The following is a 16,626-nucleotide window of genomic DNA, read 5'->3' as shown; positions in this document are numbered from 1 at the left end:
AACAGTCTGACTTGAAAAGAGATACTAAGCTGTGAGAACTGATGCGCACTTTTATATGAACCTCTTTGGACCAGAACTTTCTGTGATGTATATTCATGTTGTAAATGTTGCTGAGCATGAAACTGCAGTTGTTAGGATTTATAAATAAAAGTGTTATTAAAGCCCACAGGCTTTCGAGTAAGTACAACACCAGGAATGAAATGTGCTGGGCCAGCATCTGAGGATACGTCTACAAGAACAAATCCAGGTTAACTCCATTACCGACCAACATACTTGTATCTCATACATTAGACAGGGAGGTCAGACAGGAAACAAGTCATAATTACATATAATCACTGCCTTTCCTCTCTGAAATGGGGCAGTCATCAACTTTTTATGAGCAGAGAACATGAAAATAAGTAGTAAATATTAATCTACTCGAGAGGGATTAATCTAAACTGCACTTTGATAGCTCATCAAACATATTTTCAATAGAAAATCAAATATATATCATCATTTTAGCTCTCGTAACGTACCATCGCAAACCATGGCTGGTATAAATCCCATGGGATACGCTTATTATTTTGAAGTATTTATCCTGGTAAGAATTGTGTGCAATCTTTTTAATGAAAATGACATTTAGCAATCAGTGCATCAGGTGCACATCTCCAGTGAAACTGTGCTGACAAGAAGTCCTCTACATTTTGACAGGGTTTACTGAGCAAAGATCCAGACTGGACTTGGGAATGCTGTGTTTGTGGATGGAGCTCATCATGGAATCTCCTACAGCACCCTTCCTGTTTAGCATCAACCTAAAGCAATTGTTTGTGTGCTGCAAAACTGGTCTCGATATAAGTGGCCTCCAACAGCCTATAGAGGACAGTGAAACACAGGATATGGTTGGCCTACATGGCTTCCCTAGGTTAGACATTATTCAATCTCTTCACTTCCTTTTGAATTCTCTCATAATCTAGCAAGGACTTTGAACTGTTGAGCAGAAAACAATACTGAAGCTGTGTTACAATTTTATTTCTGTCCTCTAGGCTGGGTTTCATGATATCGCTGCATTAAATGAAAGCTACCAACCTGGGCATAACACACTCCAGGGATAAATGAACATTCTTTTAATTTTTCATGGACCAGAGCTTCCCCTTCGTTTGTTTTTTGGCAATCTCAAAGCAAGTGTTTTTGGGTTTTGTTTTTTTTTTGTTTTTTTTTTTCCCCTCCCCATGAGCTGTGCAATCACTTAAACTCACCTTTGCCAGCCTTTTCAGTCACTGCATCAATGCACTCAAAATGCCTGCACAGATCACACTTGGCTGTGCAGGTACAACAAACCCAGGGTGTGGCAGGGAAGCAGCTCTAGGTATGTACTGACATAAGAGGCAACTGCTTTTGTTTCCACCTACAGTTTCCTATGCTAGAGTGGAGAAGTTCCAGAGCAGCATATCCCTATCAGCTTCTAGAGCTGAACTGTTTTTTTTTGTTTTTCCTCTCCTCTAAACACCTGACTTCCAGCAACTGTTGGCCATGTTTAGCCCTGTAACAGGACTGACAGAGCACTGGTGAGGCTAGAACCACAGCTTGAGGGCAGAGCTGGGGGGTGCAAGATGCAAGTAAAAGCAAGAGCAATCCATTTCCTACCACCTTTCTCCACTTTACAATGCACAGTGACTGAACCCCAACTCCCACTACTTGGCCGAACCTTGAGTGTCAGTCCATACACGCACACTGCTCATTCCATTGGATTTCAAGCATTGGCCATCACGGAAGGTTCATTTACCCAAAAGGTAAGTACCAGACCAGAACCTCCCTGATCATTTGACTGTTTTACACAATAAAGCAGTCTGTGTGGCAAATGGCACAGGTATTGGAGGTGCACACATCCTTCCATTACCCAAAGTCACAAATTATCACTCAAAATACCCCAGGACAAAACCCCTCTTGAATTCTGTACCTGTCGTACAGAATTCAGGGACTGGTTTAGTGGGACAACTTGAACCTTCTAAAAACAAGGCTTTTGCTGTTTCTTAACACTCTGGTTTAAAGCTACCACTTCCTGGCTTTACATGTCACGAGGATTCCCATCCATCAGCCTTCAGTCTGAACCTTCTGAGCCAAGGCTGCAAATACGTGCACAGCATTGAACTATATTTGCATCACCCTGTGATAACCTGCTTCTCCAGAAGACAGACCTTGAGCAGGTTCTCATCACCACCATCTAGTTCTTAAAAGAAGAGGCCAAGATATGAAACAGGTTTTCTTTTATTAAACCTCTCATCTCGTTCAGTTTTTATATGAGATGCTTCGATCTGGCACTTGCTGATACGCTGTCTCATGGTGGTTTGTTTCGAGATTTAGACAACTGCAAATAGAAAGTGAAAGAGCTTTTAGAAAGGCTTCAGCACTGCAAATGTGAAATTGAACATTTATGGACAAATGACAAGTTAATTGATCTTTTTCAAGATAAAGGTATAAGGCAAGGCAAAAATTAGTAGCTCAAAAATGTACTTAACTTTATGCAGAAAAGTTTACTTGATAATGAGAAATGGTTCAAAATTGCTTAACAAAGGTAACAAGTCATCCTGTCTCTCAGGAAACTGAAGAGCACTAAAAATATTTTTCCAGTAGTCTATAAGCACCCAGTATCTGGCTGCCACTAAGATTTAGTTTATGGAAGTCACTTCATGAGAATCCTGTCTCCTGCTCAGGTTCAGAAGCCACACAACATTTATTTTAAATACAACTCAGCCTGACTCATCCCACACAAGTATTTCATACCACATATGGAAACATATGTAGCTGAAATGTCTCAAACTAAACTAGTTAAAATTCTTAAATTAAACCCAAATCCCTGAACTCAACTTCAGTAGCAAATGTAAATACACAATGTTCAACAGTTCTCTTTGTTACACTGACCTTTGTTTACAAGACTTTATACACAGTATGCAGAACACCTCTCTATATAAATTAAATACTATCCGCTTTTTTTTAAAATAAAGTCTGTGTCCAACCAGGAAGTCTTCCGCATAAATAGCTGGAAACTGCTTTCATCCCAGGTCAGTTGGTTTTAGTTCCCAATAGCTACCACAACTGGCATTCACAGCACAGAAATACAGTGCCTCCGTTAGATGTTTATCCCTACAGCAGTGTGAAACCAAGTTATTAAGAGATGCAAAGTTATTGCCAAGAAACCTGGTAAAAGTTTTACAAGAGGCCTTACACCACTGCATCTCTACAGGGACCGTGGTTCAGCACTGCCTCACTGAAGCAGGTGAGCCCTGTCAAGCTCTCCGATTCAGGCAACCATCTCTAGGCGTTTGTTTCTCAAGCACGCTGCCTTACATCCCTGTTGTCCCCAGCTCCCACATTCCAAAAATCATAGACTTTAAGAAACAAGCTAAGGCGCCAGCCTTGTCCTCAGAAAGAACTCAATGCACCTGACAAACACAGCATAGTAACTTCCAAATAACACCCATCTCCCTAAGATGACACCAACCTGTTAGAGTTTTACTCATCTGCCTGCTGTACTGTTCCTTTCTCGGAGACGTAGATACCGTCCAAGAATTTCCTGATATCCTTGTTCTTGACCGTAGTGGCCTGCTGGATCAAGGCAGCTGCAAACAAAGCAAGACCATTAACCTAAAACAAGAGGTCCAGCCTCTCCAGTATTTCAACTAATAAATAGAACTGTCACTTGGAGAAGGGAAATAATAGCTTGAAAAAACTGTCAGTTGATTTAAAAAAAAAAAAAAAAAGACATTTCACTGAGCCTAGCTTGGCAACTTCAGGCAGAGACAGTCTCTCACTGCATACTTGTACAAATGAAAAGCTGAAATTTTCTGCCAAAAAAGCAATCAATGTTAACTAGAAGAAAGGTCCTAGAGATTTTTGAGAACATCTCTAAGTTTTAAAAAAGCATAACAACCAATGAAAAGCAAATTACATTGACTATATTTAAAAGAACAAATACACTGAAGTGTCATTTAGCTCAGTATTAGAGAAAAAGGAAAAGAAGTTTCTGAAACTGACATCTTCAGGTAACAGTGACGGTACCATTAAATCTCCCCCTGCATCAACTTCACAAACCTGAATTGGAGACCAATTCAATGTCATTTCCTTCAAGGATCAGCTCGTCTTTCTGGGCCTGAGATACTGCACAGGTAACACCTACAGAAAGCAAAACACACAAACCATCCATCAACGGTGAAGACAGCAAAGATGTATTAAGGACTCAGTGCTTGTGTCCTGTCACAATTCATGGATCCAAACAGCATTACTCTAGGTAATAACAAGCTTCAATGACTTAGTTAAAACTGCCCCCCAAAAGCTCTTCCAGGACTGCCCTCTCTCAACAGCTCCAGCACACAGAGGTGAGCTGCCTTCAATCCAGAACATGACCCGCACCGAGTGATGTTCCTACTGAAGTGTTCCTGCGTTAGGGCATTAATCACCCCCACAGCACATAAACTAGAGGTTTTGCCAGTGTGACATTGTCAGCTAGGTGGTGCCATTTTCCACATTCTTATGCTCACTAAGACAAAACTGGATTCACCCCAAGGAAGAGTCATCAGGAAAAACCCCACCCTCTGACTCGTTCAGCACCACATCACCAGACACACTGGAAGCATTCATGGGGGTAAGCACTGCCATGCTCAAGAATTTAACAGGAAACTTTCACTTGCAAGGAAAGTAACACAAGTAAGACTTCATAGCTTGATTTATTTAAACAATAAATGTTAAACTAGTGTTTTAACTAACACCTACATTTGAAATAAAAGCCAAATAAAAAAATCAAATTAATATTCCCCTATACATCAAAGTCACAGCTACTCTAAGTCCCTCCACGCTGTATCATATCAGACCAGTCTGATGCTTTCATCTAAACCCACCCTAAAACATCATCTGTCACACTCATACCTTCATCAGCAGTGGATTACAAAAAAAAAAAAAAAACCACGTTTCATCCATAAAGTATCCCCTACAATCTTAGGGTAACTATGGTTAAGAAATGTTTAGTCTCTTCACTGAGGAAGTTTCATAATATCCATCAAACATTTGCCCCATCAGACACCTAGCTAAAGCTCCAATTATGCAAGACTGGGTAAGATGAAAATTACGCGTGCTCAATCAAGGTATTCAGAACACAGTAACACTTTAAAGACTAAAAATATGATGTACTGTAAAATTAGTTCACGTACAATGTTTGAAACAGAAACACCAATTTAAAATTGAGCACCAGCAGTTTAATGTCAATGAACGCTGTCAAGACTGAATGATGATGACATTAAACTGAGATCCTTCTAACTCCTATGGCAGTAAAGTAGCTTTAAGCTTTCTCCCTAGTAAAGATTTATTAAAAGCAAGTTACAATCATTATCAATTATAAATCTGAACAGTAGTAAACTTATCATAAGGTTACATATATTCGGACAGACTGGAAAATTCTGCTTTGACCGTTGCTTGCCATCTCCTGCTGTCCCTGGCAGCACCCAAAGAAGACCGTTTGGAAGCCACCCACCCCCATTAGAAATAATTCACCTGCGGGTGCGCTCACCTGGCCTCATGCGCACCCTGCGGATGTACTTCTCTCCCAAGAAGTTTCGGATTTCCACAAGTGAGCCGTTATCCTGGATAACAACGTTGATGGGGAAGTGAGCGTACACAGACCTCATCTTGTAACGGAAGCCCTGGGATAAAGGGCATCGTTAGATACTGAAATCAGAGCACACCCAAGAAAAAATCCCAACAGGTGCGTAATGCTTACTGGATACATTTAGAACAAAATATATCCAAGATAATTTCCTAGTAAAGACAAATTGCTAAGCCCAAGAAACATCCAGAACTTACTGTTCTCTACCTGCAGAACTTCTTTGAGAGCAAGGGGGGGGGGGGGGGGTAAGAAGCATATGTGCACAGTAATTTCAATACTTATAGGAGCTCGCACTGAAGTAAAAGGCTATGACTAGTGTAACAAAAATGACATAGTTCTTCTACCTTCAAATACAACTTACCAGTGTAACACCCTTAATCATGTTCTGTACATGGCTGCAAATTGTGCGAACTGTTGCCAGCTCCTTCCTGTTACCCCACCACTTGTCCACACGCAGCTGGGTTAAGAAAACAAATAACAAAGCTTTCAGCTACATTTCACAACTAAAAACACAATTTTGTAACAAACAAAGAGAGAGAAGTCCAAGTTAACTACTGGAAGCGTAGAAGTATTGTTCAATGATTGTTAAATGCCCATCCAGCGCACGCCTTATGTCCTAACACCCAGCACACAAAGTTTATCTTCTTTTTGCCCCATTACCAACAAAAGTTCAGAGAAACTAGGAGAGGTAGTGGTTATAAAAAAGCTCTGACCCCTTAGCTGAAGAATGCGATATCCTTCCCAATAGTACATCAGTTGTTCTGGGGTCAGTCACCTCAATGTAATCTATCAACTTCTTAATAATGCACTGCCTAAGGACCCAGTGTTTTTATGATCCAGCAGATACTTGTCAATAAGTTACTGAAATCACCCACTCCTCCCCTTTTTTCTTAAATCCTTCAGATGATAGAAAAATATTATGCACCTATGTGGAAAACATCAGCTCTCCCAATGTAACTTGCCAACTCTGAAAACTTAAATACAGAGAACTAATTTTATCTCGTTTAAACAAAACAGCTTAAAAAACAGCATAGAACAGGCAACCCTTTGGTGATTATAACTGCAGTGATGAAGGAAATCAACCAACAACGTCATTCCAAAACATGACAGAACCTCAGGCCTGTCACGGAGCCTGAGTGGGCCAGCGTTCCACAACTCCATTTTCTTTCAGGAAGCACGAAGATAAACACTCAGCGATTTACTTGCAGCATGGAAGATTTATTACCAGCTCCCACCTTCTCACTACGGGCTCAAGTTAATCCCTCACCTTCTTGCGTTTCTTCCCCAGCAGCGACAGCTCCACGTTGATGTGGTTGAAATCCCTCCGCAGGGTTCCCCGGGGCCCCTTGACGATGACGGTGCGGCCCTTCAGCGACACGCTGACTGCGAACCGAACACAGAGGCGCGTTAGGCGGCGGCGGGGCCGCTTCCCGCGGGCTTCCCGCACGCGGCCCTACCTTGGTCGGGGATGTCAACGGTCTGGTTGCTGAGGATGGTCTTCATCCTAGGGGCGACAACCACAAGGCGTTGGCAGCCGCGCGGCCGAGCCCCCTGCCGCCCCCCTCCCCCCCACAGCTACGGGCGCCCCCCCCCAGGCCGGGGCTAGGCCGCGGTGAGGCCTCCACCAGGAGGGGGGGGGAGTAAAGGAGGCGCCATCGGGGCGGCTCCCGGCCGGCAGCGCCCCATCAAAGCGCCGCGATGGCGGCCGGCGCCGCCCCGGGGATCTGCCCGCACCCCCCCCGGGGCGCTGCGGGGGCCGCCCGCGGCGGATGGCGGCGGATGCGGGGCGGCGGCGGGTGCGGGATGGCGGCCGCGGCCTCCTCCTCACCTGGCGGCGCGCGGGGCGGAAAGAGGCTGCGCGTGACGTCATCGCGTACTTATACCCCCCTCGGCCTGCTGACGTCATCAGCGGGAGGCAGGCAGGAGCGAGCGAGGCTCGCTGCGCGCCAACGGGCGCGGGGAGCCGAGCGCCGAGCGCATCGAGCGGGGGAGCTGTGAGGGGGGGGCGCCGCCGCCATGGCGCTGCTGCTGCTGAGGCACCGCGCCCGGGTGAGGGGGAGCCCCGCGGGGTGGGGGGGGTGTTATGGGCCCGGGGGGGGCCGAATGGGGGTGTTTGTAACCGGTGCGTTTGTAATTGCGTAGATTCTGAGGTTCTGCCTTGTTTTATTAAGGTGTCGGCGAGGCACGCGTGTGCCCGGTGCGGGACGGCGGGCTCCCTGCCCGAGGAGAAGAAGGAATCGCTGCGGAACGGCCCGGGCCTGCGGGACTTCGTCTGCGGAGAGCTGGCCGACAGGGGCGCCTGGGCCGGGTATGCGGGAGCCCTGAAGCGCCAGAAGGGCGAGAGGTAAGTGTCAGGCAATTCTAGGCAGCTGCGGGGGCACCCCTGCGGTGCCTCGCCTGCTCAATGCGAATACAGAGCACACACAACGCGCTTCCATTGAATTATCTCCTCAAAGTGCTCGCCAGTCTGATTTCTGAAGGAAAAAACACGGTATTCGCTTTAAATACACACCAAAACGGTAAGGCACTGTGATATTTTTCTTACCTGAGTGCTTGCGCCATACCCTGTATCTAACTATAAGCAGGCGTCAATGAAGTGGTAAAAAAAACTATAACCAGTATTGAAAAATTAATGCAGAGTAAATTTTTAAATGCTTAGAACATATATCTAGTTAGCAGTTTGATCAGACTTTGTGACAGGCATGCAACGTACACCACCATGAATTACTGCGTTCCCCACTGTGAAATCCCCCTGCTCCTGCTAACAGCTTTAAACCTCCCAATGAGCACAAACTCCCAATTTTGAGTATTGGGATGCTAATAAGCATGGAAGACAGAAGTCTGTTGTGACTATGTGTGATCTTAACATTGGTCACTGAGCTGTGTCAATATCCAAGAAACCTTTCCTCATCGTGATATGTAACAAGTTGACATAGATCTAAGAAATTAATGGAAACTTATGTAAATATCTTATTAATTCTGTTTGCTTGATTTCTTTTTCAGGCTGCAGCTTCCACCATGGCTGAAAACAAAGATTCCCATGGGAAAGAATTACAATAAACTAAAGAATACCTTGAGAAGCTTAAATCTTCACACGGTAAGTCTAGTACTAACTAAATTTTCTGGTAGAAATGAGGCATTTTTTAATGACGCAGAGTTATTTTTTTGTGGAAGACAGGTAGAAATTATGTCTTGCATGGTCTTTGATGCTGAAACCAAGCCCAAAGCTGGTCCTTTTTGACTGGTGAATTTTACCCTTAATTAAAAATAAAATCCTCTAGAGAATTTCATGTTTTTATGCTATGATTTAAAATATTAGAGTTTACTACTTGCATCACCAATGAGATCAGAAGATGCTGTGTGTGACTGTTTTTAATGGAAATACTATTTCAGAGATATGTAACTGTTTTGTAAGAAAAGACATTCTAGAAATACCCATTTCATGAAATCTATGTTCAAGATGATAAAAAGTGGTGGGTTTGCATGGAGGGCTTTTTTTCAGAGTAAGATCACACTTTGATGTATCAGAGATCTTGTGAATATTGAATCTTGTGCAATTGGTAAATTTAAAATATTAATGACACTGTGCTAATTAGTAAGGCAGTTACTTGGCTGAGGAATTTTTGAAATTGTGATGGAGGAAAGGAATGGAAGTGGATGTAATGCACCAATGATTGTCTTTCTAGCAATTCTGCTGCTTCAGTAACGGTGTGTAACTCTGTTAAATCTCATTTATCACAGAAGGACTTGGGTTTGGTTTGTAGGCTACTGTTGAAATACACATTGCAGGACTGTCTGTTTAACCTCAGGTGTGTGAGGAAGCGCGTTGTCCCAACATCGGAGAATGCTGGGGAGGTGGCGAACATGCTACAGCTACGGCTACTATTATGGTAAGCTGTTAACTGTTTCTGAAGTGTTTTATTGCTGTTTGAGCTGAGTGTTGTATCTCTGACAATATGCTACAATCTCTGCTACAGTGTTTTGGGTCTGTTATATGAAATTTAAGGTATGTCACTGTCCTTATTGTTTCCCTTATTAGTGGGATTTGTCTGCTTTAGCACGTGCAGCTCATTCTCGGCTGAACAGTAGTGATGTGTGACATGTCAATGTAGGGATGCCTTTCTTATTTCAGCTGATGGGTGACACGTGCACCAGAGGTTGCAGATTTTGCTCAGTAAAGACAGCAAGAAATCCACCTCCACTGGATCCCGAGGAGCCTTACAACACAGCTAAAGCTATTGCTGAGTGGGGCTTGGATTACGTTGTATTGACATCCGTGGACAGAGATGGTTAGTACATTGTCATAACATCTTCCAGTGTAAGCTCTCATATGCGTTACATGGGGTACAGACAGACCTTGATAAACACTTACTCCTCAGCGCAGTTGTTGAGGATTCCTATTTTAAAGGAGTCAACAATCTGAACCTCTTCTGGTGCTACTTGAAGATGTTGCCTTGTGTTCTACCACTCACCATCTGAGAAAGGAGACTGACACCCTCCTTTTAGGTAGTTGTAGAGAGCAACAAGGTCTAGACATTAAAAATACTACAATATTTTATTAAATATTTTATAACTACTTTATTTTTTTGCAAAGTACAAACATGTACGCTGTTTTCTGTTACTTAATGAAAAAAAATCCACATTCATACAGAATAATATTACAGAACTTCTTCCCATCAGTTAAACCTAGAATAAATTATTCTTAACAATACTGAAAGTTGCTTTTTTTTTTTTCTGTGGTTGTAGTAGCTCGTTTGTGGTGACACCACATAGGTGGGCAAAACTGTTGCAAAGACTCTTCAGTGTACTTCAGTTGAAAATCTAGTAGCTTCAAAGTAGCTTACAATAAAAGAGCAATAATACTTAGTTGGAAATCTTTTTTTTTTGTAAGTCTGTTTGTAAGATCAAAAACATAAATGGTTCAAGTCATTTTGTGCTTAGGCTGACAGGGCACCCACAAAGCCAAGTAAATTCAGAGTAAATGTTTGAAGTCTGCCCTAAATGATCTGTGTCTGTGTGCAGAATGAGGTTTGGTAGAATATCTGTTATAAACTTTTGGCGTAAGCAGTAAGATAAGCCTGGTGTTTCAGCTTTTGACCAAGAACTGCTGCTTTATTTGTTTGTATTTAAATGTGACTCTGCATTTTTCGTGGCACTGCTAATAAGTGGATACATTTCTTGAACAGAAAGCTTAACTGAGTAATTGAAATGCTTCTAGATATGCCTGATGGTGGAGCAGAACACTTTGCCAAGACAGTCTCTCATCTGAAAGAAAGGTATATTAATAATGTATTACTATTACTATTAAACCTTTAGAGAGTTTTATGGCATGTAGGTCAAAATTAGCTTCAGATGAATTATTTCAGGGACCACACATGTACAAAAGTCTGCCTTTGGCCTGCTTGTATACCTTTTTCCCCTGTTTTTCATCTTTCTGGTGTAAAGGTCCCAATGTATGGCCCCAATTTTAATACATTTCCAATTTGGATTTATTTAAAGCTATGCTCTGGATTATTTCTTTAACCGTGTGTCAGGCCAGGAATATATCTCCTCTGTATATTGAAGCTACGATATTAAAATAATATTGAAAACCTTGTTAAGTTAACCTGCAAGTGACAAAAAAATCACGTACAGACCGTAAGCGTGATTGTTTAAGAGACTGCAAGAATGACTTTTATATAATTTGACTTTCATTCTGTGTTAGCTCACATCAGTAAAATTGGAAATTAAACACATTGTTCTGTTTGAACTATAATATTATTAAAGAGCAATAACCCTTAGTATTTGCAGAAATCTCTTGTTTTAGCAATGTATCCTGAATTAACTTTGCTTTTCTTATCAGAGCATCGTTAATTCAGGTTTTTGTTCTGTTTTTGCTGTATTGGGCTTTTTAGCAACAGAGATACGAATCCCATAGATTTGTTCATTTTCTATCTCTCTTTCAGGAATTCAAAAATTCTAGTGGAATGCCTAACTCCTGATTTTCGAGGGGACCTCAAAGCTGTGGAGAAAGTGGCGTTATCAGGACTAGATGTGTATGCTCACAATGTGGAAACGGTTCCAGAATTACAAAGGTGAGCAAAAGTAGTATGTATAAATGGAAGTAGAAGACTGTATAAAAACAAAAGGGATTTCGTAAAAGGGATTCTTTGTGAGAGAGAGTCAGAGCTAATTTTTTTAATTGTCATTAAGGCTTTGGCTGTCGGTTCCTTACATTCCATTCACAAGTGGTACTGACTCCCCTACATTTTCCTGTCTTGTATAACCTGCCAATGGAAAAAATGTTACATATCCGTCTACCCTGGGGTTTTATGTAGGCTTTTCAAGGGAAAGGATTGTCCTAAAAGTAAGAAATCATATTTTGTGAGGTACTCTACTTGCAGAACTTTCTCAGTAAGTGTTTTTACCTAACTCTAGCCTACACGCAGGATTTTTTAGGATGGAAACGTGCTTGCTTTGTTTGTGTCACTCTTTAGCGCGTTGGTTTTCTGGAGTTGTAAGGGCACGTCCTGATCATCATCACACCTCAGCATGAGAAAAATTTTGACAAAGCCGGGAAATTCTCGAAAACTAGCCCAACGTGAGGCGTCAGCCCTCATCCCTGACACGGCACAGGGACTAACTCCCAGCCCCAGGCTGGGCAGGCTGAGGAAGGAGCCGCTGAAGCGGCCACCGGAGCCCCCAGCCCAGCCCTGCCCTGCCGGGGGTCGCCTCAGGGCGCGGGGCGCGCTGAGGAGCGGAGCGGGGCCGGGCCGGGCCGCGCCGGGCGGCGAAATGGCGGGGTCCGGGCGCAGCTCCCGGCGTGCCCCGGGCTCGGCGGCGCCTCCCTGCAGCCGCCAGAGGGCGCCGGCCCCGCGCCGCGCTCCTGAGGCGCCCGGGGGCCGTGAGGGGACCCGCCCGGCCCGGCCCGGCCCCACAGCGACCCGAGGGGCCCCCGGGGCTCCGAGAGGCTCCAGGGGGGCACGGAGAGGCCCCGCTGGGCCCCCTCGCTGCGCCCTGCCGGCCCGCGGAGCCTCGCCCTCAGCAGGGGTTGTCAGCTGGGGTCAGACCCCTGCGTCGAAACCTCTGAACTCTCTCTTTTTCTACATGGAATTCAGCAGGATTAAGCTGTCTCGGCATGTCTGAGTTACCTGCCTTCTTCCTCTCTCTTTTTCTTCTTTTTCCTTGCGCTGGAAATGCCAAAAAGGAAGGTTCGCGACCCCCGAGCCAACTTTGAGCAATCATTGTGTGTGCTGAAGCACGCCAAAAAGGTGCAGCCTGGGGTTATCTCGAAAACCTCCATCATGCTGGGGCTGGGCGAGACGGACGAGCAGGTGTACACGACGATGAAACGTGAGTGGGGGCCGAAACGCACGTTAACGTGGATGAACCTTATTCCATTGGAGAACTGCTGTGAGCATCCTCGCAAAACAGTTTCCTGGAGGAAATGCTTTCAAGGCTTTATGGGGAAAAAATGTTTGGTTTAAAAAGACCAAACTTCTGAATTATTTCGCTTTCACGTGGCTGTCAGATTTTTAGAAACAGTTTGACACGTAGATCCATTCCCTGTTGATGTCAGTGGCAATTATAACTCTCTTTCTGCGACTATTTTAACATCCATAGTCCTTGCAGTAATCAAGCAATCGGCTTGCAACATAGTTGCTTTAGTGCACATTTCTTTTAGAAACGAAAGACATTATTGTTTAGTTTGGCTTACTTAGTTGTTAAAAAAAAAAAAAAAAGGCTATCCTTGGAGTTGTAGCATATTTTTTTCAATCTATTTTTAATAGGAGAAAAGTTCACAGTGGCAAGTGAATACAATGCACTTTTAAGAAGAAATGCTTTAATTATATAACATTTCTCCTCCATCCAGCTGAAAGAATGCCTACCTGGTACTTTCTTTTGTGTACAATAACCCATAGTTGGAATGCAGTGATACAGTCTATTTTTTCTACACCTATCCTACAGTCTGGACCATAGATACAGTGAAAAGCAGTAAAATAAAAAAGAGCGTGTCATCTCTGCAGTGAGATGAGTGACTGCAGTGCAGAGTGATGATGTTCTCCCTGGCTCTGAGCAACATCGGGTCTTGCAGGAGCCGGGGTTGCAGAATGCAGTGCGTGGCTACTGCTCATGGAGACTGCAGGACATAACCCCCCAAGATGCTGCAGGGTGACCCTGGTTCAGCCTTGCGAGTGTGGGGTGTTTTCCAGCTGCTGACAATCCCTTTTGCCACTAACAAGGAATTTTCTTTTCACAGTATTGCGTGAAGCAGACGTGGATTGTTTGACCCTAGGACAATACATGCAACCAACAAAACGTCACCTAAAGGTAAACATGCCTTTAATTTACAGGCAGTGTTTTGGTCTGTACCTTGCAGTAAAGTTTCCTCTTTCTGCAGTGGGGTTTGATGTGCAGCCTTAACTGTGGATGTTGGGAAAAATTTCATTCTTCGCTGAAGTTGATTTTCATCTGTTATGGGCCCCTTGCTAGAAATGACTTCAACTGTCTAATCCTTTCCGTCTCCTGCAGACTGCACATTGCTACTTGCTACTATTAGCTGGGGAGACAGCTGGAGCTGAGGCATGATTCTGCAGAACAAGAGCCTCAGTGTATGCCTCCAACGTAATGGCTCAAGCCAGCTCTCATTCGCTGCCTCATAGGCTGTCCCGTAATGGTGCCACTTCAGCTGTGAAAATTACCATTTTCTCCTTCTGTAATCTGTCCAGAGCCAGGGTCTTTGTTCCGTTCCACTGAAATAACTGTTAGTGAAGAGATTTGTAGGATTATTCTGGGGTGCTTTTTTTGTTTGTTTCTCTTGTGGTTTTTTCTTTTTTTTTGCAAACTTAGGACAAAAAAAGGTTTGTGCAAAAGGACCATTCAAAAACAGTAAAGAAAATGAAGCAACAACTAAAATTACATTCTAAACTTTGAAGCTATATCTGAAAAGCAAATAAAATACATTCTTTGGGTAAAAATCAGAGAGGAAAATAGTTTTCATGACTTGACTTGAAAGTTTTGGAATGTAATGTTTTGAACTTGAGATATTACAGTTTCATGTCATTACGTGCTGTCTATATTTTTCTTTTATATTAAGACCTGATCAACGTGAATTCTTTTTACCTAGGTTGAGGAGTATGTAACTCCTGAAAAATTTAAATACTGGGAAAAAGTAGGAAACGAGCTTGGATTCCATTACACAGCCAGTGGGCCTTTAGTGCGTTCCTCCTATAAAGCAGGTAAATTACTACAAAGCGTTTGATTATTTGGGACATGACTTTTTGTATAACAATTAAAAGTGTGAAGTAATAGGCAACAAAGCTCACTTTTGCACAAGGGCAACTTCTCTAGTCATCCTTTGGTTTTTATTATTTACACTTCCTGCCTTCTGCACTTCATTTAAGTGCATCGGTGTGGCACTACCCTGTATTCATACAATAGCTTAATGCAGGAGACAGGATCCCTTTAGAGGGGGCACCAACTTCAAGGTTTCCGTTACATTCTGCCTCTTAAACACTTCAGGGCTTAAGGGGGCTCTTCGTGATACAATTTTGTTTCTGTTGGCAGAATTTATTTGCAGTGCCCTAGAAATAATTAGCCGCACTTACGGCAGTGCGTTTTCTGACAAAGCACTGGGTGCTAAGTAGCAGCTGATCTTACTGAACGGTTGTGCAGGTCCAGCGTCCTGCCTTTTCCTAAGGAGAGAGCAGGGAATAATCATCTAGGGGCACCCTGCTTCTCAGACGATTTTAATGCCAATTCAAACAAGATTTTTAGCAGCTTTCACTACAGGTTGCTGATGCTTTATAAAATAGGAATTAATTTTTAATTAAATCAATTCACCTTGGCCTGTTTGAAAGCACAGAGCAGCAGAGCTTGTCCATAAAATGGGGCACGAAGAAAATTAGGATTTTTAGGGGGTGGAAGGTATTGCTTGTTGGATTATGGGTTTGGGTTTTCTTACATCCCTGCTGCACATATTGAAAGCAGCGTTGTGTAGAATATAATTGCTACAGAATAGTGGTAAGAGCAATTGTATTGTAGAATACAATACTCATTAAGTAAGAATGTGTATTCTTTTGCTTTATTTCATGGAAACACATAAAAATCACTTTGGGTGCTTTTTCTTTTTCCCCTTTGACTAGGTGAATTCTTCTTGAAGAACTTAGTAGAAAAAAGAAAGACAAAAGTCATCTGAAAATGAGAGTGAACCTATTTAAAGCAGTCAGTTTTAAGGATCCTTTTTTCAGCTTGTAATTACACTCAGTTCCAGAAATACAGAAGACCAGATGGTGGAGGCATGAATAAGCTTACTATCCTTCTAGAACACTTCCCTCTCGCCAAAACACTTAACGTTATTTTACCGAATTCCTCCTGGCAGTGCTACAACTACATAGTACTGGTGTTCGGTAACAAGTCAGAAGACAGAACTGCTTCTGAAAGAGCAAAGGAACTGAGGCGGAGGAAACATAAGCTGAAATAATCAGACAGGTTTAAATAAACAGGTGTGATAGTACCATCAATATTGCTGCAATTAGATCCTTGTTAAGATGCTAATAACAGGTAATTCAGAAGGTACCAATCTCTTGACATATCCTACTATTATGCAATGCAAGCTTGCAGGGACTCGGGGAAATAAAGAGGTATATATGTCAAAGGACCACATAGGGCTATGGTTAGCCACACCAGAGGAAGTACTGTTAATGATCTTGCAAGAAGTGGTGTCTCTTATCTGTATCTTACAAAAATTAACTGTGCCCTTCTGCTAGCTAATACTCTTCATCTGTACAGAACCGTGGGTGTTCCGTGCTGTTTGTATGCCATAGGTATTGTCTGAGCACTGAAGATTTCAGTACTCAGCCTAAGACCAGGGAGGTGTTGTTTGATTGGTGTGGTTACCTGCCCCTTAGAGGCCTGATCAGGCTGTTAAATCTGAACAGAGATGTGGATGAAATGTACTAAGCTCAAGTGAAATTAAAGCATGCCTTATGGTAAACTAGCAGTTGTAAGTTTTT

General features: G+C 43.1%; 2 protein-coding genes across 2 annotated transcripts; one reads left to right on the top strand and one right to left on the bottom strand.

Moving 5' to 3' along the window:
* Positions 1 to 2,226: 2,226 nt before the first annotated feature.
* RPL9 (ribosomal protein L9) lies at positions 2,227 to 7,175 on the bottom strand. Its single transcript, XM_032187387.1, has 7 exons — positions 7,090 to 7,175; positions 6,900 to 7,015; positions 5,994 to 6,089; positions 5,537 to 5,669; positions 4,069 to 4,149; positions 3,479 to 3,596; positions 2,227 to 2,344 (listed from the first exon to the last, which is right to left on the bottom strand). Exons 1-6 carry the CDS (start codon positions 7,133 to 7,135, stop codon positions 3,490 to 3,492), a joined length of 579 nt encoding a protein of 192 aa, XP_032043278.1. The 5' UTR covers positions 7,136 to 7,175; the 3' UTR covers positions 2,227 to 2,344; positions 3,479 to 3,489.
* A 458-nt stretch (positions 7,176 to 7,633) lies between these two features.
* LIAS (lipoic acid synthetase) lies at positions 7,634 to 16,610 on the top strand. Its single transcript, XM_032186175.1, has 11 exons — positions 7,634 to 7,681; positions 7,804 to 7,976; positions 8,636 to 8,729; positions 9,442 to 9,522; positions 9,765 to 9,921; positions 10,851 to 10,908; positions 11,578 to 11,706; positions 12,819 to 12,964; positions 13,872 to 13,942; positions 14,739 to 14,850; positions 15,757 to 16,610. The coding sequence occupies exons 1-11, from the start codon at positions 7,649 to 7,651 to the stop codon at positions 15,807 to 15,809; spliced, it is 1,107 nt and encodes a 368-aa protein (XP_032042066.1). The 5' UTR covers positions 7,634 to 7,648; the 3' UTR covers positions 15,810 to 16,610.
* The last annotated feature ends 16 nt before the right edge of the window (positions 16,611 to 16,626 follow it).

This window comes from Aythya fuligula, chromosome 4, assembly GCF_009819795.1.
Source record: "Aythya fuligula isolate bAytFul2 chromosome 4, bAytFul2.pri, whole genome shotgun sequence".
NCBI classification, from domain to species: Eukaryota; Metazoa; Chordata; class Aves; order Anseriformes; family Anatidae; genus Aythya; species Aythya fuligula.
The sequence above is the reverse complement of the archived record's forward strand: the minus strand, read 5'-3'. Positions and strand labels throughout refer to the sequence as shown.

Excerpts from the sequence above, each read along its gene's own strand:
- RPL9 (XM_032187387.1), bottom strand. The coding sequence starts at position 7,135 with ATGAAGACCATCCTCAGCAACCAGACCGTTGACATCCCCGACCAAG. Across the intron at positions 6,090-6,899 it reads TGGGGAAGAAACGCAAGAAG|CTGCGTGTGGACAAGTGGTG; the intron begins GTGAGGGATTAA and ends TTCTTAACCCAG. Across the intron at positions 3,597-4,068 it reads TGAATTGGTCTCCAATTCAG|CTGCCTTGATCCAGCAGGCC; the intron begins GTTTGTGAAGTT and ends CTTTGTTTGCAG.
- LIAS (XM_032186175.1), top strand. The coding sequence starts at position 7,649 with ATGGCGCTGCTGCTGCTGAGGCACCGCGCCCGG. Across the intron at positions 7,682-7,803 it reads TGCTGAGGCACCGCGCCCGG|GTGTCGGCGAGGCACGCGTG; the intron begins GTGAGGGGGAGC and ends TGTTTTATTAAG. Across the intron at positions 13,943-14,738 it reads CAACAAAACGTCACCTAAAG|GTTGAGGAGTATGTAACTCC; the intron begins GTAAACATGCCT and ends CTTTTTACCTAG.